General features: G+C 46.1%; 2 protein-coding genes across 7 annotated transcripts in view; one reads left to right on the forward strand and one right to left on the reverse strand.

The window, feature by feature from the left end:
* Positions 1 to 6698: 6698 nt before the first annotated feature.
* Positions 6699 to 26059, forward strand: Tex51 (testis expressed 51). Its single transcript, XM_052155310.1, has 8 exons — positions 6699 to 6897; positions 6987 to 7061; positions 8225 to 8314; positions 8555 to 8572; positions 8652 to 8735; positions 10472 to 10547; positions 10631 to 10685; positions 25883 to 26059. The coding sequence occupies exons 1-8, from the start codon at positions 6699 to 6701 to the stop codon at positions 26057 to 26059; spliced, it is 774 nt and encodes a 257-aa protein (XP_052011270.1).
* The window catches only part of Bin1 (bridging integrator 1), a 59330-nt gene continuing 57535 nt past the window's right edge, over positions 25813 to 27607 (reverse strand). For all 6 annotated transcript variants that reach the window (XM_052156076.1, XM_052156073.1, XM_052156071.1 and 3 more), the window contains one exon: positions 25813 to 26418. In XM_052156076.1, coding sequence (XP_052012036.1) covers positions 26311 to 26418 — 108 coding nt within the window. In that variant the 3' untranslated portion in view covers positions 25813 to 26310. The remainder of the gene's footprint in view (positions 26419 to 27607) is intronic.

Raw genomic sequence — 27607 nt, forward strand, 5'->3', positions numbered from 1 at the left:
GTTAGAAACCTTTTATATTTGGCATTTCCCTTCATTGATATATTGCTTTCTTCTACAACTAAGATTCTATCTTCCATCTTTTGTATATTGCTTTCTTCTACAACTAAGATTCTATCTTCCATCTTTTGTATTCTGTTAGTGATGCTTGTGTCTGCAGTTCCTGTTTCCTTACCTAGGTTTTCCATCTCCAGGATTCCCTCAATTTGCGTTTTCTTTATTGCTTCTATTTCCATTTTCAGCTCTTAATTTTATTTATTTTCCTTACCCATTTATTGTATTTCCCTGTATTTCTTTGAGAGATGTGTTCATTTCCATTTTAAAGGCCTCTATCATCTTTATATGATTGGATTTAAGGTCATTTTCTTGTGCTTCAGCTGTTAGGATATCCAGGGCTTGCTGTTGTAGGACAGCTGTGCTCTGGCAGTGCCATCCTGCCCTGGATCTTGTTGAGTGTTCTTATGCTGGCCTTTAGCCACCTGGTTGACCCTGGTGCCAGCTGGCCTCCGGAAATGCAGGCGGAGTTGTAGACTGAAAAATGGAGCACAGGGTAGTGGGTGTAGTTTACTGAAGTTGGGTCTGCTTTGGGAAGACTTGGAAGGAAGGGATTGGGGGAAGGGAGTTGTCCCTGGTGCCAACAGTCCTCCAAGAGTGCAGGCAGAGTTTGGCCAGAAAATAGGGTGCAGGGCAGGGCGCAGTTCACTGATGCTGGATATGTCCTAAGGGGACCTAGCAGACAAGGAAGGGCCTGTGGTGGGGTCCTACCTGGTTATCCCTGGTGTGAGCAGGCCTCCAGGAATGTAGACAGAGCTATGGGCCAGAAAATGGAGCTCAGGGGATGGGGAACTGGGCATGACCCAGGGGGACCTGGCAACTAGAAAATGGAACACACACACACAAGGAACCTAGTTCATGTTTCTACTACCATGATGAAAAGTGCTTAATTGGTTGCTTGCACTTCTCCATTATAGTCCATCATTGAAGGAAGTCAGGACAGGAACTCAAACAGAGCAGGAACCTGGAGGCAGACGCTGAGGCAGAGGTCGTAGAGGGATGCTGTTTATTGGCTTGCTCCTCATGGCTTGCTCCACCTTCAATTTTATACAACCTAGGACCACCAGCTCAGGGATGGCACTACCCACAATAGGCTGGTCCTTGCCCCATCAGTCACTAATTACCTTATATCTGGAAAATGCCTTACATCTGGATCTTGTGGAAGCATTTCTTAATTGAGATTATCTCCTTTCAGATTACTCTAGCTTGTGTCAAGTTGACATTAAATTATCCAGGACACATATATACACTGAACCATTCCTAGGTCTCTAGGATAAAGCCAACCTGGTCATGGTGGGTGATCTTCTTGATATTTATCTGTATTCAGTTTTCAAGTATTGCACTGAGAATTTTTTGCATCTATCTTATCAAGAATATTGGTCTGTGGTGCTCTTTTCCAGTTGTGTCCACCTGGTATTAGTATGCAAGTAATACTGGCTCCATAGATACAATTTAGAAGAGTTTCTTCCGTTTGTATTATTTTCATAATTTAAGAAGTATTTGGCTGTGGATCTTCTTTGGACATTTGTTAGGATTCTTCTGTGAATCCATCCCGACCAGGGCTTTTTTTATTTAAAGGCTTTTATTGTTACTTCAATATATTTGCTCTGTGTCTGCTTAGGTTGCTTGATCTCATCTTGGTTTAACTTTTGTGGTGTCAGTGAAGCTAGAAATATGTATATTTCTTTTAGATTTTCCAACTTAATGGATTATAGAAGAATTCCCCTAAAATATTCCAATTTTTTTGGAAACAAGAAGTCTGATTTTAGTTCTAGGAAAAGAAAGCAATATAGAGGTCAAAGGTCAAAAGCAATTCAACTTATCTACTCCATCCCCTGCAAGTTAATTCATCTTTATCATGTCTGAAACAGAGGCCATTATTCTTCTTCTTTAAAATCCTAATAACACTTGTAACATTGAACCCCAGTGCTCTCAGATGTGAGGTGAGTCGGGACCACTGTGACTGTGAGTAGATCCCCAAGGAGAAGCCAGTGCAGACTACTGAACTAGGACAAAGTTTATCTCAAAGTCACATTACACTCTGCTAATGGTTTTCCTCAGGGGCTGTTTCCCTTTGCCAAGCCAGGCCACACCTGCATAGACTGTTCTTCCTCAATTACAGGAGACATTTCACTTACATAAGTAATCATCTGGGTATCAATAATGAAAGCTTCTTCATTGAATTAACTGATATCTCTGTATGAGCATCCACAGGAAGTGCTCATAAATGATAAAGAATAAAGGGTTATATGATATAATGGGATTAGTTTTATAACCATTACATAAGTCAGACTGCACATGGCCTTTTGAGATCAGCCTCAGTAACATATGTAAGATGTGCTGCCTCACTATGGCTGAAAATCTGCTTTACTTGTTCAGCTGTCCGGGGGATACAACCTTGGCTGAGTTCCACAAAGGGTAAATGGGCTAACTTGAGTATCCTATATATTTTCAATTTTTCAGTTAGTTGTCATCATTAATCTTCCATGAGGTAAGAACTGAAAAAAAAATAAGTTTTTTGTCTTTACTTTTCCAATGCAGGCAGTACAAACCTTAAATGACTTAATCAAAGTCAGTTATTGTGGGAGGGGGAACAAAAAGGACAGGAAGAGGGGCTGGCGGTGGATGCTGACAAGTAAACAGTATCTTACAGACGCAGCAACTGATACACAGATGAATTCACAGAGAACCTGCACATGTGCAAGTCAGATGAGGGTCCCGCTTGTAACCAAGAAGCTATCTATAATTGATACAAAGGAAAAATCAGTTTTCTCCAGTGGAGTCTCACTGAATATTTTAGCCACACTTAGGGCCAGGTCTGATACCCAAGAGCAGCAAACATAAAATAAATGCAGTAGTAGTTCTGTAGACTGTGTCTCATCGCACTGTTTTCATCTTAGTGGTCTATTTCTTTTCATTTCTACCTTTGTGGTTTTATTTATTTCTTTTTTGTTTATTTTTCAAAGACAGACAGAGAAAGAAAGGATACAAAGTTGGGTGGGTAGGAAGGTGAGGGGGACCTAGGAGGAATTAAAGGAGGGGAAATCATGATCGAAATAAGTTGTCTGAAAGAAAATGTTTCAATTAAAAAAAAAATAAGGTTGACAAAAAACAAGCATGGGCTGGATCTAGACACATACACACACACACACACACACACACACACAAACACACACACACACACACACACACACACTGCATATATGTAGCAGATGTACAGCTTGGTCTTTATGCCAGTCCCCCAACAACTAGAGTGGGAGCTGTCCCTAAAGCTGTTGTCTGTCTGTCGATCCTGCTCCCCTATCTGTCTGGCCTCAGTGGGAGAGGATGCACCTACTCCTGCAGTGACTTGATATCATGGAGGAGGGATACCCAGTGGAATAGGAGCATGGGGGGGGGGGGCTTTGTGAGTGGGGAGACCGGGAGGTGAGAAGGCCTACAATTGGAATGTAAAGTAAATAAATAACGGGGGAATGTGAGGTTGAAGTTGGAGACTGAGAGATTGAGTTCCATCCTGTGTGGATCAATCCTACCTTCTTCAGTCACACCAACACAAGGCCTCTGGGAAAGCCGGATGCCAAGGTTCAGATGAGCTTCCTAGATGGCAGCCCACATTAACACACTTGAGAACTACACCCTCAGGACATGGGATCCTCCAAAATTTTGTCTTTACCATGTTTCTTCGCTGGGCTAGCCCCGATTCCTATCCTTTACCATGGAAACAGAAATACAAGATTCTCTCTGGAGTTCTGCAGAATATTCTAGTGAGTCATCAGATCCGAGGGCAGAAGAGGAGCCATACATTGTTTAGTAACAACTGGAGAGAAGAAGAGACAGTGATTGGGGAAATTTCGGAGCTTGACTCTGGTGTCTAAGATGGGGGGGGGGGATTCTTTTATTTTTAAATTTTATTTATTTTTATTTTATATGCATTGGCATTTTGTGAATACATTTGTCTGTTCAAGGGTGTCAGAACTTCTGGAATTGGAGTTACAGAGAGTTGTGAGCTGCCAGGTGGGTGCTGAGAATTGAACCTGGGTCCTCTGGAAGAGCATCCAGTGCTCTTAACCACTGATCCATCCAGCCCAAGGGATTCTTTTCTTTTTAGAGTATTTTTAGAATATATAGTCCCTGTACAACGCAATAGGTTTTGTTAAGACATTTGCACGCATGTGTACCATATGCATCAAACATTTTCACTCCTCTGTTAGCCTCTCCTGGCCCCTCCTCTAAAGCGGAGGATTCTTGCGGAGGATGTTGCCCTGAGTTAATGGTAAACCGCACTAACACTGGGTCACTAGCATCAAGGGTATACTGCAGCTATGCCTGCAGCAAACATAGCTTCATGCTAAAAGGGAGGCACAGTTTCCTAACATGGTGGTGGAGGAGCTGCTGACATTGCTGCATGCCCAGAGAGTAAGTATTTGGCAGTCAAAGGTATGATCAACAGAATTCTGATAAGGTTCCAAGGCTCAAGACCTTACACATAGAAATGCTGTATAATCTTGAAGCTTTATGGAATAGCTTAGCAACCCAGGGCCTCCATTTACACTCAGTTATATATAAAATCCTCTCCCAACAAAGCAACCAGTTCACTCTGTCCTTCATATGTTGCAAACAGGGCCCTCATATACAAGTTAACACATGAGTCATCAAAGAATCCTCCCTGCCAAACACCAGTGGTCCATTCTGAGGCAAGAGATTAACTAACCCAAGGCTCACTTGGTATTCCAGGGATGGATCTTAGTTTGGAGACCACACACTTGAAGTCCAGATTCACATGCCCCGGGGCGAAGGGCTGCACCAGGAACACATGACTAAAAAGAAAATCAGAGGCCATTAATTAAGAAAAGGGAAGCACATGTGAATAGTGAACAAGCCAATGACCAGGGTCAAAGGCAGGCTCTCGAAAGGCACAGAATCATGGGGCTTGTTGCCACGGACGGTCCCAGCCAGGAAGATTCAGATCTGAGGGAGAACTTTGGATTTCAGGAGAGAAACAGGTTCAAACAGAAACAACCACACACAGAGGCGGTTTGAATCTGAATGTATTTAGGAGCTCTAAAGTAAGGATTTTTACACAGGAAGAGTTGGTATTACCATTTCAAAAGATGTAGCCAGTGAGGCAGGCACAATTATCACCACCATTTGGCACAAGGAAATGCAAAATCAATCAGGTACAATGTTTCTCATGTAAGAGATTTAGAGGATCAATTTATAGATGCCATCAATCTTCCTGATTAGAATACAGAGTCACTTGTAGTTAACAGTAAACCTTCAAAGAGTTGGAAGTTTCTTATACCCCCTGGGTCTTAATAAGTTTTTGTGAGAAATTCTTATCTAACATTTAGCTTTTACGTTGTAAAAGCTTCTTGACTTAATCAATGCTTTCCGTACCACAGTGTCAGAGCCACCCTCATCTACATACGCATAGCCGCATAGTCTATCAACCTGCATGTTGTTGCAAGGTTGTAACCATGTAAGTGACTATGTAAATGACTATGAGGCAAAGCGTTGCACTTCTTAAAAAAGAGTGCAACGCTTTGCAATGGTCAGTGACTCTACTTCAAAGAACGGATTATCATCGGCCGGGCCATTAGGATACCCTTGTGAAGAGAGAAAAAGAGGAAATTTAGAGTAAACTGCTTTTTGAGAACTACGGCTCAGAATTATCCTCTAACTGGAAAGTTTCACAGCCGGTTCCAGGAGACTTCCCCCTTTGGGGTAAAAAACGCCTAGGCCTGTGGAACTTTTTGTCACACAGAATCTACTGGGGTTGGTGTGGCAGCTCGTGACCTTTTAGGTCACCGAAATGGCACCGTCCTTCTCTCCCGTCTGCATGGCTAGTGTTTCCCAAGCACGGTGCATGTCGCTCAGGCGGGGAAGGGTTTCTAGTCTCTAACACGCTTGAGCGTGCAGCTGATCAGCTGATACTCACCAGAGGCCACCTCTCTCTTACAGCTGCTGCAGAACCTACTGGTGGGAGGCCTGCTACTGAGAGCCGGCCTACCTGTGAGTATATGTAAACAGACTCCTCTCCCGCCCAGATTCCAGAATGATAGAAGCCATTTTCACAGGCACAAAGACGTTTACAAATCCGGCGTCCTGACTCCAGGATCTCAGTGCAGAGAGGCTGGGGGATACCTGAGGCTACATCCTACAGTATAATGATGACTACACTTCACCTAGATGTGACCTTCCTCTTCATCTTCCTCGAATATCACAGCCATACATTCTTAGCCCAGGATTCCCTCCCCTTCTGCTGTGACACCTCACCTCCAGACATGCCATCTCCTGGGCCAAAGACTAGCCATACTGTGTGTGTCTGCTGGTCAATGTCAATGACATTAACCCTTTAATAAAGTTTTATCCAAAAAGACAATGCATCGGGTGTCCCCTCCCCTGGCCCCTATGGCCCTCAGACCTCTCAGTGCCAACTGGCTTCTACATTGCTGTTGACGTCACTTTCTCCAGCCTCTGTTCTCCCTCTGCATTGGCTGTGGTGCCTAAGCCTGGTCTCACTTCAGCCTACCCTTGCTGGGTCAGGTTGCATGGAATTTACCTTTGTTCTGTCCCCTGAGAATACTGTTTCCAGGGCAACAACGTTCCATGCGAGACTGTGAGTACTGTGGAAAGGACTCCAGAAGATGCGTCTCGTCTTGCTGATCTGCCTTCTGGCAGAGAGCTCTGGGAAGAGCTGCCTCCGCTGCTGGCCAGAGCTGATTGCCATGATCGACTATGACCTTCAGTTGCTCTGGGGCAGCCCAGGGCCACCCACAGAACTCTCACAGAGCCTACACTCCTTTGTCCTGGAGAATGACGACATACCCTTGCCCTGGTATCTTGGTGAGGCACAGCTGGGCAGGGCTGGGAGCACCCTTTTATGTGACCTGATCATGTCCCCAACGTCCCTCTGTCCCATGTCCCATCCTCAGCTCGAGACAATTTGGATGAGGAAACAGCTACATTCTTCACCCACGTAGACACCACCATCAAAAAGCTGAGGGACGGTAAGGAAGACACGGTGGGCGGGGTTGAGCTTGATTACCAAGAGTCATCCTACAGCGTTCCCCGGAGGTGGCTTAGATGGTGGGCAGGGAAGCTTCCTTGGAGAGCACTGTGTTACCGTGCTGACATGCATCCTATGATGGTATAGTCTTGTAATTCTAGCACTTGTAAAGTGAAGGCAAGAGGATCATAAGTTCAAGACCATCCTCAGCTACATAGTGATCAGTCTGGGATACATGAGATCAAGTCTGAGTGTTTGGGGGAGGGGGGGAGACTGGGAAGATGGTTCAGTAGAAAAATCACTTGACTATACAAGCGTGAAGGTCTGAATTCAGATCCCACAGCTCACCCAGGTAAAGCTGGGCATAGTAGCACATGTCTGTAATCCCAGAGCTCCTAAAGGGAGATGGGAGGTGGAGACAGGTTTTCCCAGAAGCTCCTGGGTCAGCTAGCTGCATATATACACATCGGCAGGCAACAAGAAACCCTGCCTCAAGAGCTAAGATGGGAGGTAAGGACTGTTACCCCAGGTCTTCCTCTGACATCCATATGCACGCAGTGACGTGTACAGACTTGCACTCAAACAGGAACATAGATACAGATGCATATTCATAGACCCCCCCTCTGTCTCTCTGTCTGTCTGTCTGTCTCTCTCTCTCTGTCTCTCTCTCTGTTTCTCTGTCTCTCTCTGTCTCTCTCTGTCTCTCTGTCTCTCTCTCTCTGTCTCTCTCTCTCTCTCTCTCTCTCACACACACACACACACACACACACACACACAGGTTTTCTTTTAAGTTAAGAAAAAACCGGAGAGAAGGCTCAGTCATTAAAAGATTTCTCCCTTTAAGCATGAAGACCTGAGTTCAATTCCCAGAACCTACATTAAAAACAAACAAAAATGCATCCCAGTGCTGAGGAAGCAGAGGCAGGAGGATCCCGGGACTGGCTGGCCAGGCAGGCAGAGCAGAGTTCCAGGCCAATTAGAGGCCCTGTCTCAAAAATAAGGTGGGTGATTCTTAAAGAACACCACCCAAGTGTGACCTCCAGGTTCTACACTCATGTGCATCTACATGCGTGTCCACCTGTACACATATGTGCACACGTACACACACAAAAGAAAAAGACTAACTTTATACCAATGAGTTTCACTCCCTCCTGCTGCACACAGATAAGCCAGCACTGCTTGAAGAGATTAATGTTCAGAAGAGTCTCCTGGCCAAGAGGCTAAAGGAAAGGTCCCAAGACCTGATGCAGAGGGGTAGGAGATGGGGCTGTCCCTGTAGTCCCCTCAACCTTTGAGACTGTGGCACATAGAACCCAATGGGCAATCCCTTCTAAGATCTCCTGAGGAACTCTGGCCTACCCACAGCTTAGGTTCCTTCCCTGCCCTGTTCCCCCCACCCCCACCCCCCACCCCCCACCCCCGCTCCCCACTGCTCCCAGCTCTGTCTGCCTCTCTAGTGCCTCAGTTTCTCCATCGTCTCACTTTCCCGGGCAGTCTGCAATAAGTCCTGTGGTGAGTACGCCCAGGGCTGAGCTGGAGGGAGGGACGCGAGACCCTGCCATGTCTGAGACCCTGCCCATTGCACCATCAGACATCCTTTCTGAAACGGAAGTCACTGCATGTGCTGACTGCCAGACACTCCACCTGTCCTGCAACGACCCTACCTTGTGCACAGGTACATCCTCCCTTCCCTAACCCTCCACCCCTGGGTTTGCCATCTCTTTCCATCATTCTTTTCTATCCAGACTAGAATGTTTCTGGATTTTTCCTGGTGGGTGAGGACAGCAGAATCTTTGAGGTTTCTTGGGCTTCAAAGCCTGAGAGCCACTTGCTTCCGGGTCCTCGGATTCAGTATGTCTGGAACACTCCATCCCATCTCTAGTCCTGCTACTGTAGATGCTTATATTGTGGATGCTAATTGTTCCCCAAAAACCTGCTTGCAGGGGGTGTCTGCACGTAGCTTCTGAGAGCCCACCCCCAGTTGGTTCTGATTGGTAAATAAAGACGCCAACAGCCAATAGCTAGGAAGGGCAGACAGAGGCGGGATTTTAGGATTCCTGGGCTTGGGGACCTGAAGGAAGGCGTCAAGGAAGAGAGATCGCCATGCAGGGAACAGTGTAGAGGAGAAAAATCCACCATGCTTGAGAGTGTGGACAGAAGAGAGAGAGTCCGCTATGTGGTAAAAAGCAAGAAAAGGGCCCCAGGCTCTGGGCCAAGAAACCGTGGGCCAGGTGGCTTTCTAATTGGAGTTAAGAGCAGCCAAGATGGAACGTAGTGTTAGTAAGTAGTAACTCGGGATTAACAGCATGGAGGTAAGGCAGTGGCCCAGCTTTTGTGCTGTTTACGACATTAAAATATAAAGGCTGTGTGTGTGTGTGTGTGTGTGTGTGTGTGTGTGTGTGTGTGTGTGTTTCGTTCAGAAACATAAACCATTGAGGCAGGTAGCAACTACACCACGGGTTTTATTAAGTTCAACAGGCTGCACCTTCAGTGTCCTTCTTAGCAACTGGCCTCACTTACATCCTCACACCCTAAGCCAGGAGCAGCCGCCTGCCTTCCTCCATCCACCTCAGCTAAGCCTGGTTGAATGTATTGCTGCACTTCATTCCCGCTTCCCCAGTTCTCTCTCTCTCTCTCTCTCTCTCTCTCTCTCTCTCTCTCTCTCTCTCCTCTCCTCTCCTCTCCTCTCCTCTCCTCTCCTCTCTTTCTCTCTCTCTTTCTTTCTCCTTTCTCTCTCCTCTGTCTCTGTCTCTGTCTCTGTTTCTCTCTCTCTCTCTCTCTCTCTCTCTCTCTCTCTCTCTCTCTCTCTCGTCTCTCTCTCTCTCTATGTGTGTGTGTGTGTGTGTGTGTGTGTAGACAGAGATAGGGATAGGGAGAGACAGAATGTGTGTGTGTGTGTGTGTGTGTGAGAGAGAGAGAGAGAGAGAGAGAGAGAGAGAGAGAGAGAGACTATTGCATCTGACTTTTTCCTGGGTGCTGGATGTCCCCTGCTCCAGCCATTAGGCTCACATGGCAAGCATTTTGCCTGAGAATTACCTCCCTAGTGCGCCATCTTCTTTCTGAAGTCTCCTCTCCTTGGCCTAAAATTCACCAAATGCACTAGGCCAGTTGGCCAGTGAGATTCAGGTCTGCTTGGGATCCTCCCAGGCTCTGGGATCACGGGTGCATCCCATCAGGGGTGGCACTCGGGTCCTCCCTGTTCAAGGAAAGCCCTTGGCTGCCCAACACTCTCAGGCCTCCCTTGGGTCTTTTGACCGCTACTGCCTGTCCTTGCTGTGCCCTACAACCTTAGCAGCTGCTGGTACGGTAAACACTTTGTTGAAGGGCACATCTGTGCAGGACACACCCTTTTGCAGCCTCAAGTGCCCCACTGGAGTCCCCAAACACAGCATTCCTCCTTTTCCACCCCAGCCAGGGTCAAGAGTAGCTACAAGTGGGTTGCGATCCTGTTCACCGTTTTCATGTTCCTGGCTGTAGCTGGCATTGGGTGAGCGACTTCTCTCAGCCTCAGTGTCCCTAAGGAAACACCCACTCTTTAACTGACCTGTCTCTCACCTTTTTCTTACTCAGTGGTTACCATTTCTGGCTCCAAAGGAAGGTAGAGGCGGTGGCGGCGGCTGATGAGGTACTGGAAATGCACAGCTGTCTGGGGCTAATCAGGCCCTGAGGCCTGGCTCTTGCCTGTTGGGTCTGCTGTATGCAGAGACATGAAAGCTGGGATCCAGGGCACAGATTAGCCAAGTTCCTCAGGCCTCCTGTTCTCACCAGAGTAGCCCTGCTGAGCCACCTCCCCTCTCTGCCCTGCACACTGATCTGAACAGGCCAGCACAGTAATAGCTTCGTTGAGGTTCCTGGTGTCTTTGGCTTTGGGAGTCTGCGGGACTCCCGGGACGGAGCTGGGGGGACTGGGATTGCGTTGGAAAGTCCCATTTCTTTCCTTTTTCCAGGGAAGAGGCAGTCAGTTACCTCCTTCAGGATATGAGCAGCCACCAGGGCAGCCACCAAAGCCTGTCCTGTCTGAAAGCTAATTGTCTCTGGTCCTGATGACTCGCTATTGCACAAAGCACTCCTCCCTGGAGCCGGGAGAGCTCTGAGGTCCTGCGGTTCTGCAGACAAGACTCATATTCTTCCCCACCCCCACCCCTTTCTCTCTCCTCTCCCTCCTAACACATACCCCTTTGTAAATAGTTATTAAAAACATTTTTTTTGAAGATTTGGTTCAAGTGTATGGGATAGTTGGGATAGTCAGTTTTTGTCATCAACTTGACTGGATTTCAAATCCCTCCGGCCTCTGGTATTCCTGCTTGACTGAGGAGGTGGCCACTTCAGGCTCTGTATCCCCTGCTGCCAGGAGTCTCAGCTGTGGTTATTCCCAAATCCTCCCAGGATCCTCCCCTGTCCAGGCTTGGCCCAGAGATACCCCCCACCACCAATTTCCCTTCTCTCCCCCCTCATCCCTCACCCCTGCTCTCCCCACAACTAATCCCTACCCTGTTCTCCCTCTCCATTTCCCCTCCCACCCACTTCCCTTCCATTCACTTCCGATGTCTATTTTATTTCCTGTTCTCAGTGAGATTCAAGCATCTTCCCTTGGGCCCTCCTTGTTTCTTAACTTCTTTGGGTCTGTGGATTGTAGCATGATTATCGTGTACTTTATGGCTAATATCCACTTATAAGTGAGAATATACCACGTGTGTCTTTCTCGGTCTGGGTTACCTCACTTGGAATGATATTTTCCGGTTCCATTCATTTGCCTGAAAATTTCATGATGTCCTTGTTTTTAATTTGGATCTCTTTCCTCTTGCTGGGCTGCCTGGTCTGATGTCAGTGGGAGAGGACCCGCTTAGTCCTGAGGTGACTTGAGGTTGTGGGAAGAAGGGGAGGGGTGAATGGAGTAAGGAGGTAAGAGCGTGGACTGGGAGGACAGGATGGAAGGGGGCTGTGATGGGGATGCGAAGTGAATAAACAGATTAACTAATTAATTAAATTAGTTAAAATAAAATAAAATCACCTAGGAACACTCTGTCAACAGTTACAGCCCAAGGCCTGAAAGTCACTTTCTTTATTTAGGTGAAGGCAGGGGGACTTTTTAAAATCATGTTGTGCTGGCTAGTTTTTATATTAACGTATAACAAGCTAGAATCCTTTTAGAAGAAGAAGCCTCAATTGAGAAAATGTCCCAATTAGACTGCCCCGTGGGCAAGCCTGTTGTACCTTTTCTTGACTGATGATATGAGCTTTCTGTGAGCAGTACCACCCTGAGCTGGTGGTCCCATAAAGGCATATCACCCAGTGGCACCATAGCTATTGTAAAGTATTTAAATTCCCCCCCACCCCACCACCCCCCATCCCCACCACCCCCACCACCCCCACCACCCCCCATCTCCCGTGATCAACACCAAAGAGCCATTTCCCATGTGGGTTCCTGAAACCAAGCATTCACTGAAACCAAGGAATAAACACGTACAGATGCCAAGCAAAAGTTAACCCCATCTAGGCCTGTGCATTTGTGTATATGCGATATGTTCAGATATGTGAGGCAGGCCTGTTGAAGATAGATGTGCACACATGTATGTGCATATCAAGAGCAGATGACAATATGGAAGGTATTTTCTCAGGTACTGTCCACAGTTTAAAAAAAAATAAATTTTAGCTGTTCTTTGGGAATTTCCACACAGTGTGTTTTGGTCATATTTGCATCCCCACAACTCTCCCCAGATCCACCCCCACATTTCCTATCCACCCAAATTTGTGTCCTTTAAAAACACCCTCCAAGACTAATTTGCATCACGCAAATTATAACTGGATGTAAAAATGGTCTTCCAGTAGAGCATGGTTAACGAACCAGGGGCTATACTCTTAGAGAAAACTGTTGTTCCTTTTCTCTGCTAATTCCTCCATAGAGAGAGTGGGATTGTGTGCCCAACTTCCCTCTCCATGCTGGATTTGGCCTAGCTTGGGCTTGTACTGAGTTTGTGTGCACAGTCACACCCACTGTGAGTTCTTGTGTGCTCCCCTGTTGTGTCCAGATGTTTCCTTGTAGTCATCTGCTGCTTCTGATTCTCACGATCTTTCTGATTCTTTTCCACAATGATCTTTGAGCCTTGGGAAGGTGGCTCTGATCTATATGCTCCCTTCGTAACAGCATTCTGTAGTCACTCCTTCTCTGTATCTTGGCCAGCAGTAAGTCAACAGGTTAGTCACCAACTACTGAAAATAGAAGCTTCTTAGATAAGGACTGGAAGAAACTTTGATCTACTGGTAAAATGATAAACCATTAGGAGACATTTTAACATTGTCCATTTAGCAGAGGAATATTAGTAGGTTTCCCCTGGAGCCTGGCTATAGGTTTGGAAACTGATAATAGAGTCACGTGAGGGTTTTATCTTGTAGAGTAGCCTTAAATCCAAACCAACAGTACTTGTTGCTCCCATGATGTTCAAGCCATTATTATTCCATTGGGTATGTCTTCTCCCCAGACCAGTTATTGTTGGAGCCTACAGAGTGTCCATCTGGGTATAATTGGTAATTACTCTTCTCCTCTGATAGCTTGCATAGCATAGCCATCTAGATGAAGCATCTAAGTCCATACCAATTTAAATTCTCCATATTCTATGACACCATAACCGCAACAATCTTTATAGAAGGCAGTATTCAAAACATCACATCTGCTATCATTATTTAAGTGTTTAAAGTTTTAAGTCTAATAGTGTATCTTTTGTAAAGTTGACTGCTCCTATATTTGGTACATACATACCTTTAGAATTGGACTATCCTTTTGCTATATTTTTCCATTGTTGAGAATTAAGTGTTCCTTCTCATCTCTCTTGATTAGTCATGGTTTGATCTACTTTGTCAGATATTAGAATAGCTAAACCTGATTGTTCTGTTTGCTTGGAATATCTTTTTCTATCCATTTACCTTACAAGGTAACTCTCAGCTCATGAGGTATGTTTCTTTGAGGCAACACAGATAGATCCTGTTTTCCGATTCAATTTGTTAGACAAAGTTCTCTTTATTGTAAAATTGATACCATTAATATTGAGAGTTATGATTCAACTATGTGTGTTAATTCCTATCATTTTGTTGCTTTTTGTGGTTATTTTATTCAACATCTTCTGATTCAGTGTTCAGCAACTACTTGTTCCTTGTGTCTTCTTGAATGTGTTTTACCAGTTTTTCATGCCTAAGTATTTTTTCCAGTATCTTTTGTAGTGAGAAATACAGGCAATGGGAGAAACTCAGATTTGCAAGCTGATTCCATCTTGAGCCTGCTTGTCCCCAGTTTGAACTCCAGTTAATAAAAATACCACAAAGAATTCCAGGAAGAAGCTGCCCTGGGCCTAAGCCAATCAGGAAATAGAGGAAACGTGCCTAAAATTCCAGAGGGTGTAGACAAATTATTCAAGCCAGCTGAAGTCATTACTGACCAAATCTCTGTGCACCAAGATACCCCTTGCCAAATAAGGTGAGTCCCAAGCTGGAGACCCTAGTTTTCTGCTCAACCCTTGCCAAATAAGGCAACTGCTAGATTAGAGACCCCCATTCCCTGCTCAAAATAGTATTTAAAAAACCTGCCTAATTGAGGCTTGGGGCTCTCAGCATGAGTCTGCTGCATCAGAGGACTCTGAAGTTTTAGATTAAGCTTGAACAAAGACTTTTTGCTTTGGCATCCAGATTCGGTTTGAGAACCCCAAAATCTGGGTGCAACACTAGAGCTGGTTTAGCATTCATAAATTCCTTTAATCTGTTTCTGTCATGGAAATGTTTCCTTTCCCTTTCAAATATGGCTGACAGTTTTGCTGGGTATAGAAGTCTGGGCTGACATACATTATCTTCTATAACTTGTAAACTATCAGTGCAGTTCTTTCTGGCTTTCATGGTCTCTACTAAAACAATTTGTTATTCTGATAAATCTTACTTTATATATTACTTTATCTTTCTTGCTATTTCAATACTGTTCTCTATGGTTACTCTCTTAACTTATAAAACATGGGGAGCTTCTTTACTAATCCTATTTGATGGTCTGTACTCCACTTTAATTTCTAACAAGCAATTCTTCCCTTGGATTAGAGAAGTTTTCTTCTATGATTTTATTGAAATATTTCTTTGCCTTTGACCTGTATGCTGTTGTCATTACTAGCTTTGTTTCAGTTTGGCTTTTTCTTCTCTTTATCCACTTCTATTTTCATATCTTAAGAATTGTTTCTGTTATTTCATTTGTTTATATTTTCAGTCTTCATTCTAGATCTATTCATATTATTGAGTTATTGGACCATGTTTGTTATTACTCTTTTAAAATCATCTTGTAAGTTATCTTAGTGTGTTTGCCTGGGGACAACTATGGAGGTACAAATTTTTTGGTGGAAACTTATTATTTTAATTATTCACATTTGTGTATTTGGAATTGGACAAAGACATATGGAGATAGGTTGTTCATACTGTTTTCTTGGTGTGGAAATCCTGCTTCTCTTTTGTTAAATAGGTGTTTGGAACTGTTTCATGATACCTTAATTTGTCAGGTGGTTGACTATATGGGACTTAGGATTGAGTTTTGGGCTATTCAGTGTTGATGCTCAAATGGAGCTTCACAAATAGTCCTCACTCAGTTTTCTAGTTTTTAGGTTTCTAATATAGGAGCAAACCTTCTGTAGTTACTGAAGTGGTTACACAGAGTCAATCTTTAGGAGACTGAGGGAGATACTAAGAACTTAAGTAAGGTGTGTTGGTGGAGTTGGTGATATGAGTCTGTAAAAACTTTATCTTTAAAGACTTTACAGACTTAACTAACTTTAGCTAAACATTATCTACTAAGAGAGGAGGGTCAGAGAATAAACAGAAGGCAAGTGTGAGGCAAGTAAGCTTGGGAGTAGGTGGAGTTACTAGTGTGAATCTAGTGCCCTTTGATGGAAAATGTTGATCCTCAAGAGTGGTGTGTGTGTGTGTGTGTGTGTGTGTGTGTGTGTGTGTGCGTGCGCGCGCGCGCGCACGTTCATGCACATACACACATACTCACATGCACATGATTGAGTGTGAGAATCTAGTATCTGCCTCTAGAAGGGACCAAGTGTGTACATCTGGAATAGGTGCAGTTGTCAGAAATGAATGGAATCTATATTCCCCACCTAAGCATGCAGGAAGGACTTTCCACTGTGTGTACTAGTGGCATGGACTGAGCTCTTTACCTGATGAATTGATATGGAAAGGGGCACAGAAAAGCAAATGGGATATCTGAGTGGGTGAATTATCCATGTGTGAGTCCAATGAGCCCCCTGGAGCTGTGAGTCTAGTCTACCTTGATTTCTGAGTCAAGGAACTTGCCAAATAGGCTATACTGGCTGGCCAAGGAATCTTGAAATTCATTTAACTCCATGTCTCAACCACTGTGGTTGTGAGTTTGCACCACCACACCTGGATTTTTTTTCACATGGGATCTGGGAATCTAACTGAGCTCCCCATGCTTCCTAAGCAAACATTTTGCCAGCTGAGCCATCCTCCACATCTCCCAGGTGAGCAACACCAGGTACCAACCACAGCAGAGAAACAGCCTAGATTCCTGAGTGTTCTGCCTGTTTCTCTGTTGCCAAGACTTACTACATGTATGTTTTTGTGTGTATAGGTATAGGCCTGTTTGTATGGGGACCAGTATACATGTGTGTGCAGCAGGTACACATGCACATGCATGTGCCTGAAGTTAACCTCTGGATTTCTTTTGATTCATCTTGGGTTTTTTGTTTGTTTGTTTTGTTTTTTTGAGATAGTCTCCCACTTTGCCTGGAACTTGCCCCTTTAGGTATGCTTGCTGGCCAACAAACCATAGACATCAGCAGGTCTCCACCAACAATGGGATCATAAACACATGTCACCAACAATGGGATTGTAAGCACATATCACCATGCCCGTTTTTGTTTTCCACATGGGCCCTGGGAATGCAATTTGGGTCCCTGTGGTTGTTCCTCAAGCAGTGTACTGATTGAGCCATCTCCAAAGCCCCTGCACATGACTTCTGGTCATATGTATCACCCTAACTACGACACCATTATTCACCACATTCTTCCCATAATCGAAGGCCTCAGGAGAGCAGCCTTTCCTGTCATCACTGTTGATCTCATCCATGAGAAGTGACTACGGGGCTCTTGGAACCCCAGACAGTCACTATCAGAGAAGAAACTGGCATGAAGTTGATAACTCATCCGACAGTGGAACCAATGACAGTATTAAAAACTCTACTGAGTCTGAGCAAAGTCATCACTGGCCCAAAATGACCCAGGCAAGAGAAAGAATGAAAAACTTGTATGCTGTGAGGCAACTGTTATTTCTGAGCCAGCATGGAAAACAGTAATTAGGAAACCCTATCAGCGGAAATGAATGTTTGTTATTCCTGTAATTGAAAAGGACAAGACACTTCCAATTCTGGCCATCATTAACAGTCGTTGAAGTCTTTTAAAAAATATTTAGTGTGTGTGTGTGTGTGTGTGTGTGTGTGTGTGTGTGTGTGTATCTGTGGCGGGGGCAGTGTGCACCTGAATGTATATGCCACAAAGGTCAGAAGAGGATGGTCACATCCCCTGGATCCAGAGATACCAGCATTTGTGAGCTACCAGACATGGGTGCTGGAATCAAACTCCCATCCATACTCTGCAAGTGCAGAAATATGAGCCCTCTTCCAGCCCCACAAAGCCTTAATAAATCAGTCCCATAGAATGTTTATGTAGATGCTGCTTTCTATTATGGGAACTTCAGTTTACCAAGATCATTTTTCGCTGTTCTTTTGAGGCATGCCTTGCTCCTTGACCTTGTATTAGCTTTGGAAGCACCCAACTTCTGAGGCCACTTCCTAAGCCATACGAAGAACCCTTTGTCCTACTCAGGGACCCTAGGAGTTCTCTAAAAAGAAGTCTTTATGAGGCTGGCTGTTCCTTGTGAAGCTTTTACTGGTTTGGATTTGCTCAAGATGGGAAAAACTGTAAGGCAGAAAGTGCCAGAACCTCTGGGACTCTACACATACACACATACACACACACTTTCCATTGTTCACAATCTAATACTTCTTTATGTTCCTTCCTCATGACAGAGGAAATAGAGCCGAGCCCAAAAAGACACAGAGTGCTAAGGGCCCTGGCAGCACATTTCCAGAGACCAGCTCTATGTGTGCCCTCCACGTAAACACAAAGTCCTCACGTGTCAGAGTTCTGGGGAGTAATATGTACTGAGGACGAAGTCAAATCTTGTTCAACAAAGAGGAGGGGGGAGAAAAGAGAGGGGAATAGGAGAGAGGACAGGAAGGAGAGGAGAGGGGAGAGCAAGAGGGAAAAAGAGAAGAGAGGAGAGAAGAGAAAAGGGGGAAGAAGGAAGGGAGGGAGAGAAAGAGAAGGAGGAGAAGAGGAGAGGACGTAGAGGAGAAGGAAAAAAGAGGAGGCACAGGAAATGGACAAAACCCATACCCAGACTTCTTAGATCTGGGATGGCTTTGAGTCAACCTTAGCTCAGTGTGAGCTTACATCTCCTTTGAAAAGAGCTGTAGAGTTAGTTTGTGTTTTCTGAGTCTAGGTCACTTTAGTGTAATGCTTTTCAGATCCATCCAGTTTCCTGAAAAGTCTGTAGTTCACTTCTCACATTAAAAAGCTAGTTGTACCTACTGAGGATGCAGAGGTGGGGTCCTGGGACCTGCTGGATAGATCACCAGCTGAATAGTCAACATCAAGGTTGAGTGAGAGATGCTGTCTCAAAAACTAAAGTGGAGATTAGGTGAAAAAGACACTTGTCATTCTCTGGTTTCTACATGCATGTGTCCCATCATATACATAGAGAGGAAGAAACTGGGGAGAAAGGAGAGGCGGGCGAGGGGGGAAAGAGGGAATATTTATATCCTCAAAAGTTTTCTGTGGAGGAAGAATAACCCCATTGGTCTAACACAGCAAGGCTCCCAAGCCAAGAAGAGCTTTCCCTGGGCCTGCAGCCTACTCACAAAAGCCCTCTTCCTTTTAGACTTCTCTGGGACAGAAAAGAAAAAAAAAATAGCAGTAACTCCTGGCTTTCCAGAGAACATCTAGGGAATGGGGGCTGGATGCCAGGGAATCGTCACTAAATGCTGAGAGAGGTTGGCGTGCACATAGACACGGAGAGCAAAGTGCATTCAAGTGGCAGTCTCCTAAGTCAGGGCCTGGTCTTTGGTTAGGCACTGACCCGAGGTAGCCAGCACTTCCCATGAAAGGAAGTCACAACTAAGACAGCATAAACTGGGCTCTCCAGAGAGGAATCTTAATCCAGCACCATGGCTACTCTGACAAGGGATCATATACAAAGATTTTCTATGTCTGTGTGATCTGGCTGGAATACAGACATAACGTTAATCCCAGGAGACAGAGACAAGCCTCTAAGCTCAAGGCCAGCCTGGCATAAAGCAAGTTTCAGGTGAAGAAAAGCTTGGGTCCAGGCATGCTGGTACAGGCCTTTAGTCCCAGCACTCAGGAGATCTGGAGATCTCAGATCTAGTCAACCAGTTCTATTTAGTCAGTTGATTTCAGTGCGATGAAGTTCAGTCAGTCAGCGGGAACTCAGTGCAGTGAGTGTCGTGCAGTGGACTGGAGTTTGTTCCTGAGTTCATGCTGTGCGCTGCAGGTCGGCAGAGGTAGTTGAAGCCAGAGAGTAAGGAGTCAAAGGATTTGAACAGATCGCCAGAGTTAGAGGCCAAACAGAGCAATTCAACAAGAAGCTGAAAGAAGTCAGCTCGAATCAGTCAGCTTGGAGAGGAGTTTGAGCCAGAACAGCTGAGTTGAGCCAGCCAGCCGGAGTTAGAAGTAGAAAGGGTAGGACTTTTCGGCAGTAATCCTCCAAGATGACGTCTACATCGGGTGACTACAAGGTACCTCTACAGGGCTCTTTAATGAGTACACTGCACTTTTTTTCTACCTGTGGTCACAGCACTTCTTTCTTGTAATGGTATGGCCATCCCTTTCCCTAGCCCCACTAAAATTCAGTCTGGAGAGAGGCCGGAGGGGAAAGAAAAGACTGAGAATGTTGTCAATCAGCAGGGGTCTGATACCCAAATACAAGTCAGAGAGGATGAGAAGAAACTCTTCAAACTCTGATCTCTGGGCAGATGTCTGATGCCAGCAACAACAGTGGGTGGGGGGCTCACAGCTGGTGGCACCCTGTGTACTCGCTGTAGGACTCGGGTCTGCAGATCCTTTGATCTGTGGGTATTAGCCTATGAACAGTACATAAGCTTAGGAAATCAAATGTTTCAGCCCTTGGCTGAAGCTGGTTTTGCAGCTTCAGGCAAGCCTAGGTATCAGGATTCCTAGAAAGTCAGAGTTCCTTAGAACTTGTTTGGGGCTAGCAGGCAAACTTCAGTATCAACATTCCTCAGCACTTAACACCAAGCTTTGTGACAGCCCAGAACCCGGGGTGTGTGAGTCCTTTGGCCCTAATGACTTCACCATTCTCTAGCCTCAAGTTTCTCTTTCCTCTCTCCTCAGAGCCATCAATCCTGAAGCACAACTCTCTAGCCCCTTTAGCCCCCAAACCCCACCTCAGCTACCCGTATCCCTGTCCTGGCATTTTGAGCTGTCCAGCTGCCTCTATTCAGCTGTCAGCCAGCCACTGACTTTGCACTCACAGCTGGACCTGGCTCAGCTGCTGCTGACTAGGATTTGTCTGGGCTCCTTCCAGTTCTTTTCCTTCTCATTTCCCACTCAGTTTGTTTACTAAATGTGGTGAAGGAAAAATTACCTAAGAGAGATAGATTTTTATCCGGCCTAGGGTTGTAACCTCGGGGAAGGCACCACCGAGAGTTTCTCCCAAGGCCTCACTCAGGAAGCCTCAGCAGGCTGATCGTGTAGCCTGACAGGTGATGTTTGGATTCATCACCACTTACTCCCAGTTGTAGTAGTTCCTGAGCTAGACCACAAGGGGGTGCACAAGAGTTCATCAAACCTTCCCAGCTAGTGCTAACAGAAGGTTAGTCTGACAATCCTTTTTCTCAGATCAGCAAGGGAACTGAGAGACTTCGGTGGCTACTATTAAGGGATATGGTAATTTGATTCCTTAATAGAAAATGAGAATCAGCCATAATTAAAATACAACTCAATAAGTCGAGCAGGGCACTGATTTCTTTCATATATGTTTACATGTGCCTACGTGTTTCTGTGTGCACACAGGTGCACGTTCAGGTGTATGTGTGTGTATGTAGAGACCAGATGTTACCCTGGATGTTCTTCCTCAGGAGCTGAACAGGAGCTTTTCTGAGACAGGGTCTTTCATTTTTACATGGAGTTTGCCAATTGGATTAAACTGGGTAGCCAGTAAGCCCCAGGAATCCATCCGTCTTCGCCTCTCTGGTGCTGGGAGCCCAGGAGTGCACCATGCCTGCCCTTTCGTATGCTTTCTGAACTTAAATGCTCATTATTGCACAGGAAGACTGGACGGCCTCACCTAAGAGTGGAAAGACCGTCAAAGTGCCCAACGGCTGCCCAAGGCCTAGAGGCAGGGGACCCCCTTACCTGTCTATTTACTTATCTAGCACATGTGTGTGTGTGTTCATGTTCACTTGTGTGTGAGTATACATGTAATGTAAACATGCTTGTTTATATACATACATGTGGAAACCCGAGGTTGAACTGGTTTTATGTCAGCTTGGCACAGCTAAAGTCATCTGAGAGGAGGGAACCTCAGTTAAGAAAATGCCTCTGGAAGATCAGGCTGTGGGGAAGTCAGTACTGCACTTTATTAATTAGTGGTTAATGGGGGAGGGTTCAGCCCACTGTGGCTGGGGACATCCTTGGCCCAGTGGTCCTGGGTTCTATAAGAAAGCAGGCTGAGCAAGTCATTAAGAGCAAGGCAATGTGGGGCTGGAGAGATGGCTCTGTGGGTAAGAGCACCGACTGTTCTTCCAAAGGTCATGAGTTCAAATCCCAGCACCCACATGGTGGCTCATAACCATCCGTAAAGAGATCTGATGCCCTCTTCTGGTGCATCTGAAGACAGCTACAGTGTACTTACATATAATAAATAAATCTTAAAAAAAAAAAAAAAAAAAAAAAAAGAGCAAGGCAGTGAACAGGACTCCTCCAGGGCCTCTGCACTAGCTCCTGCTGTCCTGTTCGAGTTCCTGCCATGACTTCCTTCAGTGATGAACAGCAATATGGAAATGCAAGCCAAATAATTTTTCTCACTAACTTGCTTTTGGTCATGATGTTTCATTGCAGCAATGGTAACCCTAGCAAAGACAGGCAGGGTCTTCTTAGCCAACCCAGAGCACACAATACAGGCTGACTAGCCAGCTGCCTCAAGGGATTCCTCTTTTCAATTACAGGCATGCTACCATGACCACCGGGCATTACATGGATGCTGGAGATCTCAACTCTGGCCTCCGGATTATGCAGCCATCTTCCAAGTAGTCATTTGTAGAGGGATTTCAATCCAGCAATATGGTTACTCTGGCTGGGATACAGAAACATGCTTAGTACACACTCGTACTCCCAAACAGTGAAGGTGGGGTTGGTTTGTAGAAGGAAGCAGCCATGTTTGAAAGTGATGTCTAATTGAGGGGCAGACAAAGTGACGAATCAGGAAGAGTTGACATAATGGGATACGCCCAACTCTCACAAAAACAAACAAACAAAAACACCACACAGAGAAAAGGGAGGCTATTTAAGAGAGAAGCAGTACAGAAAGGGAGAGAGGAGGCAATCTTACTGGGATAGTTGAACAGAGACATGTTGCAGAGAGAGAGAACAAGTTAGACACAGGTGAAGACAAAACAAGTCAAAGAAGGAGCCAGAAGATTAGAACAGATTGCTAGAGTTAGTTAGAGGCCAAGCAGAGCAATTCAGTCAGAAGCTGAGAGAAGCCAGATTGACTCAGTCAGCTTGGAGAGGAGTTTTGAGCCAGAACAGCTGAGTTGACCAGTCAGCCAGAGGCCAGAAAGAGCTAGAAAGGGTGAGCTTATTCAGCTGTAAGTCTCAGAGGCTGAAAATATTGTAGGCCTAAATAAGATTGTCTGGAGACTGGAAGCTTCCAGGACTAGGCCTAGATTAATAGACGAAGGCAGTAAGCTTTGGAGACAATTACTTCAGGTGAATAAACGTTACTTTTACAGTCATTTCTACAGTGTTTGTCATAGCACTGTGTTCCTGCTTCACTGACTGTAATTAGAACATCCACAGAAGCAGGAGACTGGGCCACACTGAACACCTGCACACGTGTGGAAGGACTTAAAGGGTCTCGGCAAGTTTGCTGGAAATTCTAACAGACCTCAGCCATCAGTTCCGTGCTCCATCAGTTAGCCAACTGTTCATGCTGTCCAAACACTCAGGCTGGTTTTCCTCAGGGTGCTCATGGTCAGAAACTGTGTCTACTTGTAGAACAGGAATCCTGGGTGCTGCATGGGGGACAGTCATACACTAGCCCCTCCTCTCACTGCACAGGTTTTTTAGTTCTGGGATGGTCTGGGGTTAGCCTCAGCTCACTGTGTTTTTCTTTCTATTTCCCGAGTCTGGGTCACCTTACTCAATACACTTTGCAGGTCCATTCCTGTACATTTTGTTATTTCAATTTCTTACAGCTGAATAAAATTTCACCGTGTATGTGTTTTCACCGTGTGCATGTATAGCAAACTTTGATTTTCCGTTCTTCTGTTAATGGATGTCCAAGCTGCTTCTGTTTCCTAACCACTGTGAAGAACCCTACATCAGTCACGGATGTGCAGTTATACCCAGGAGGTGTAGAAATGAATTGTTAATTTTTTGAGAAAGCTCCCTGCTGGTACCCATAAGAGCCGCAGCAGTTCCCACGCCCACAGTTGACTGAGTACTTCTTCCCACACCTCCTCTCCAAGCATTCTGCTTTTCATGTGTCTGTCTATGTCTATCTCAGTGCAGACAGAGGCTGGAGTTACAGGCAGTTTGAGCTCCCTTATGAGTGCTAGGAGCTCAACTCAGATCCTCTGAAGGACTCTGAAGGACTCTCAACCACCAAGCCAGCCCTCCAGCCTGCAAGCAGAAAAGCTTCTGTCTCAACAGCACTGTTTCTTGCTTCTGTATCTTGAAGTCCTTCCTATATTTTCATCTAGCAGTTTCAGCATTCTGGGTTTTAAGCGAAGGACTTTGGCCCACTTTCCTAGAGTGGATTAACTAAGAAGAAAGACTTGCCCCTGGGTGGTGGCTCCAGTCTACAGCCTGAGGCCCCAGACTGAATAAAGAGACTGCAAGCTTTGACCAGCGTCCCTCTTGCTCCTCGACTTCCTGACTGTGGATGTAAGATGACCAGACACTTCCTGCTCCTGCCGCCATGATAGGCTGTAGCCCCTGGAACTGCAAGCTACAATAAATTCTTCCTTAAGCGATTTTCATCAGGTAGCTTGTTGCAGAAATGAGACAAGTAATAGTACCGGATGCCTGGCTCTGACTCTCCTGATTGACAGGAACCCTGCAATTCCCAGCTCCTAGGTACATGGCTACCATCAGGAATAATGGGGCAGACCTATAATTTCAGGACCGGAAAGCTGAGGCAGGAGGATGACAGTCAGCCTGGGCTATATAAATAGAGCTTCTTCTATTTTTTAAAAAGATGGAGTGGGGGTTGGGCAGGTAGGGCAGTATGGACAAGAAGCTCTTATGACATAATCTTGAAACCTTGAAGTACATTAAAATCTAATGCAAATACTTTCTAATGGCACTAGTTTTTAGTGAAAATGACTGAAAATCTTCCACACTGAAGACCCTGGCTGAAAACCTCCATAGAGCAGAGGGACCTTGCATCCTAGATTTGGGCTCTAAACCCAAGTCCCCCAAGGGAAAAGACAGGGGGGAAAGGAAGGAGAGGAAAGCTCTAGCTTTCTAAGCAGGCGACTAGAAATAATGTCCTATAGGTGTGTCCAACCTTCTGACATCCGGGCAAGAAAGAAGTCGTCCATGAAGTTCACACGTGAGAACCATGAATTGCATTACCAAACACGTCTGCACAAGAAATCCTACACTACTTTAACTAAGCTTTATCCTTTGTGCCAGGTCACATTTATAGCTATCCTGGGGTTTTAGTAGCCCACAGGCTGCAGGCTGGAAACTCTGGCCTACACAGTGTTACTTTGATATACCTGGCTCTGTTTGTCACCCAAAGAAGGCTGAGGTTGGAGCCCACGACAAAGCAGTCCAGTCACCTGTAGCAAGGCATGGGGAGTCCATGCTAAACCCAAAACCTGAAGAAGCCTCGTTGGCCGCCTCTGGAGATCTGGGTGCTTTTCTGCAGTCCTGGGTACTGAACTCCTCCATCTGTTCATGAGACAAACAGCAGTAGCTGTGTCCAGAGGGGCCACAGGAAGGGAGTGGAGAGGGGAAATCGCATAGCTGGTTCACCTTTAGGTATATCCTGGCCTGAGCTCGATTCAGGCTCCCCTTGGGGTCTGAGGCTCCCCTCACGGCCATCTCCCCTTGCAGGTTCCTTCCACTCCTTAGTCCTTGGAGCCAGTGTTCACTGAGTGCTATGCCCATCCCACAAAGTGCTGACGTGTGTTATGTGCTGACTTGTGTTAAATAAGGTGACTTACGACTGTACCCAGAGTGTCCACCTTGACCTCTAACCCACGGTTTCAGTCGAAACCCCAGGAGCTCCCGCCGTGAGTCTAGAGGAGATGCTATCCACGCAGTTTCCCCAGCCCCTGTACCTCAGGAACAGCAGCAATAAAAGAAGCCTCAGTTGGCCTAGATCCCACACACACAGTAGAAGCAAAGAAAAGACGCGCATTGTTCTGGTGGTTTTGTCAGGTTTTTCTTTTTTGTTTGTTTCGCTGTATTTTGAACACTAGGGCTTATTTTCAAACAGCACACGGTTGGTCTGCAGAGCGGGACCAGGCTGGGCCAGTGTGCAGGCCCTGCCCAGGGCAGCTGCCTGAAGAGGACCCAAGCCCTGCTCGGTGGCGCGGCCAAGCGTCAGGCAAGTGTGGCGGTGGCTCTGCACCCCCGGCCCGCCCTGAACATGCGGGCATCGGGAATCAACTAGGGGGCACACAGCAGCTTCGGGAACACTGGAGAAGTCCACTGAACTGGGTCGGACGGCTCTTTGGAAAACCACTTCATCTTTGGGGGTACACCTCTTGGCTTAAGTTTCCGCTCCCCAACTTCCCGACACTTTTCAAGAGTTTCAAAACAAAACAAAAACAGAAAAGAGAGGAAGAAAAACAAAGAAAAGAAAAGCACACATCTTTTGGGAAAAGATTCTTCACACACCGGAAGGCTGCAGAGGCTCCGTGGTCACTGCACCCGCTCTGTAAAATTCTCAGGGAAGACGCCGCGGCATTTCTCCAGTTCCTTGTGCTGATTCCAGTCGCTCTCCTTCACACCCATGAGCCAGCCTTCATCCTGGGCCAACAGAGCACGGGTAACACAGGCGCACCTCACAACACCCAGAGTATACTAGGACCCAAGCCAACCCACCCGGGAGGAGCAGCCGACCTCGGAGGAGGTGACGTGGGAGGAGCTGACCTCAGAGGAGCTGACCTCGGAGGAGCCGACCTCAGAGGAGCCGGCCTGCCTGCCATTCCGAATCCTGTGCCTGGTCACGGCACTGGTCTAACCTGAACTGTGTCCTCGGCCCTGGCCCATAACCATCTGCTGATTGCAGATACATCCCTCTTAGAATCCAGACCCTCTGGACACAGCAAAAGACCAGGACCTGACACACGCAGCTGTCACACTCCTTGCCGCTTCTCTCACAGCTCTGACAAGAGCCAAGTCTCTTTGACCTGTTCTGGGATAGGGAAGCCAGGCAGTGACTGCATGATAGCAGTCACACTAACCACTCCACTGTTCTTCCAGACAGTCCATGGGACAAGCTGATATAGGGTCTCATAGTCTAATTGTTTGTTTGTTTGTTTGTTTGTTTTTGGGTTTGTTTGTTTGTTTGTTTTGAGACAGGGTTTCTCTGTATAGTCCTGGCTATCCTGGAACTCACGCTGTAGACCAGGCTGGCCTCGAACTCAGAAATCCACCTGCCTCTGCCTCCCAAGTGCTGGGATTAAAGGCGTGCGCCACCACTGCCCAGCTCTCATAGCGTAATTTGATGGCAGATGACCCTGGACACATCCCCTTGCTCCAACACACCCTCTCCTCTCCTCTCCTCTTTTTGCCCCCACGTCTACCCCTCACTCCCCCACTCCCCACCCCCACCCACCCCCCCACCCCACCCCACTGAAGCGCCCTTCAGAGCCCACTGCTCTGTCAACTCTAAGAAATCTGGAGAGTCTTCAAACTCCTGTGTGTCTCTCTGGACCTGGGTTTCCCAAATCCTAACAACTTCCAATAGGATCCCAACATTCCCCCCCTCCCCAAGTCTTTAGACTTCTAGAAACATCTGGAAAGTTCCTTAAGTACTAGCAGTTAAGAACATCTAGCCAGACCTGTTAGCACAGGCCTGCATTCCTAGCTGTTTTGGAGGATGATTGCAAGTTCAAGGCCAGCCTGGACTAGAGTGAGTCCCAGATGACCTCTGGACAATTTAGTGAGATCCTAAAACTTAAGAGGGCTGGAGATATAGCCTGGTGGTTGAGCA

The sequence above is a fragment of the Apodemus sylvaticus genome, chromosome 13, assembly GCF_947179515.1.
Source record: "Apodemus sylvaticus chromosome 13, mApoSyl1.1, whole genome shotgun sequence".
Taxonomy (NCBI): Eukaryota; Metazoa; Chordata; class Mammalia; order Rodentia; family Muridae; genus Apodemus; species Apodemus sylvaticus.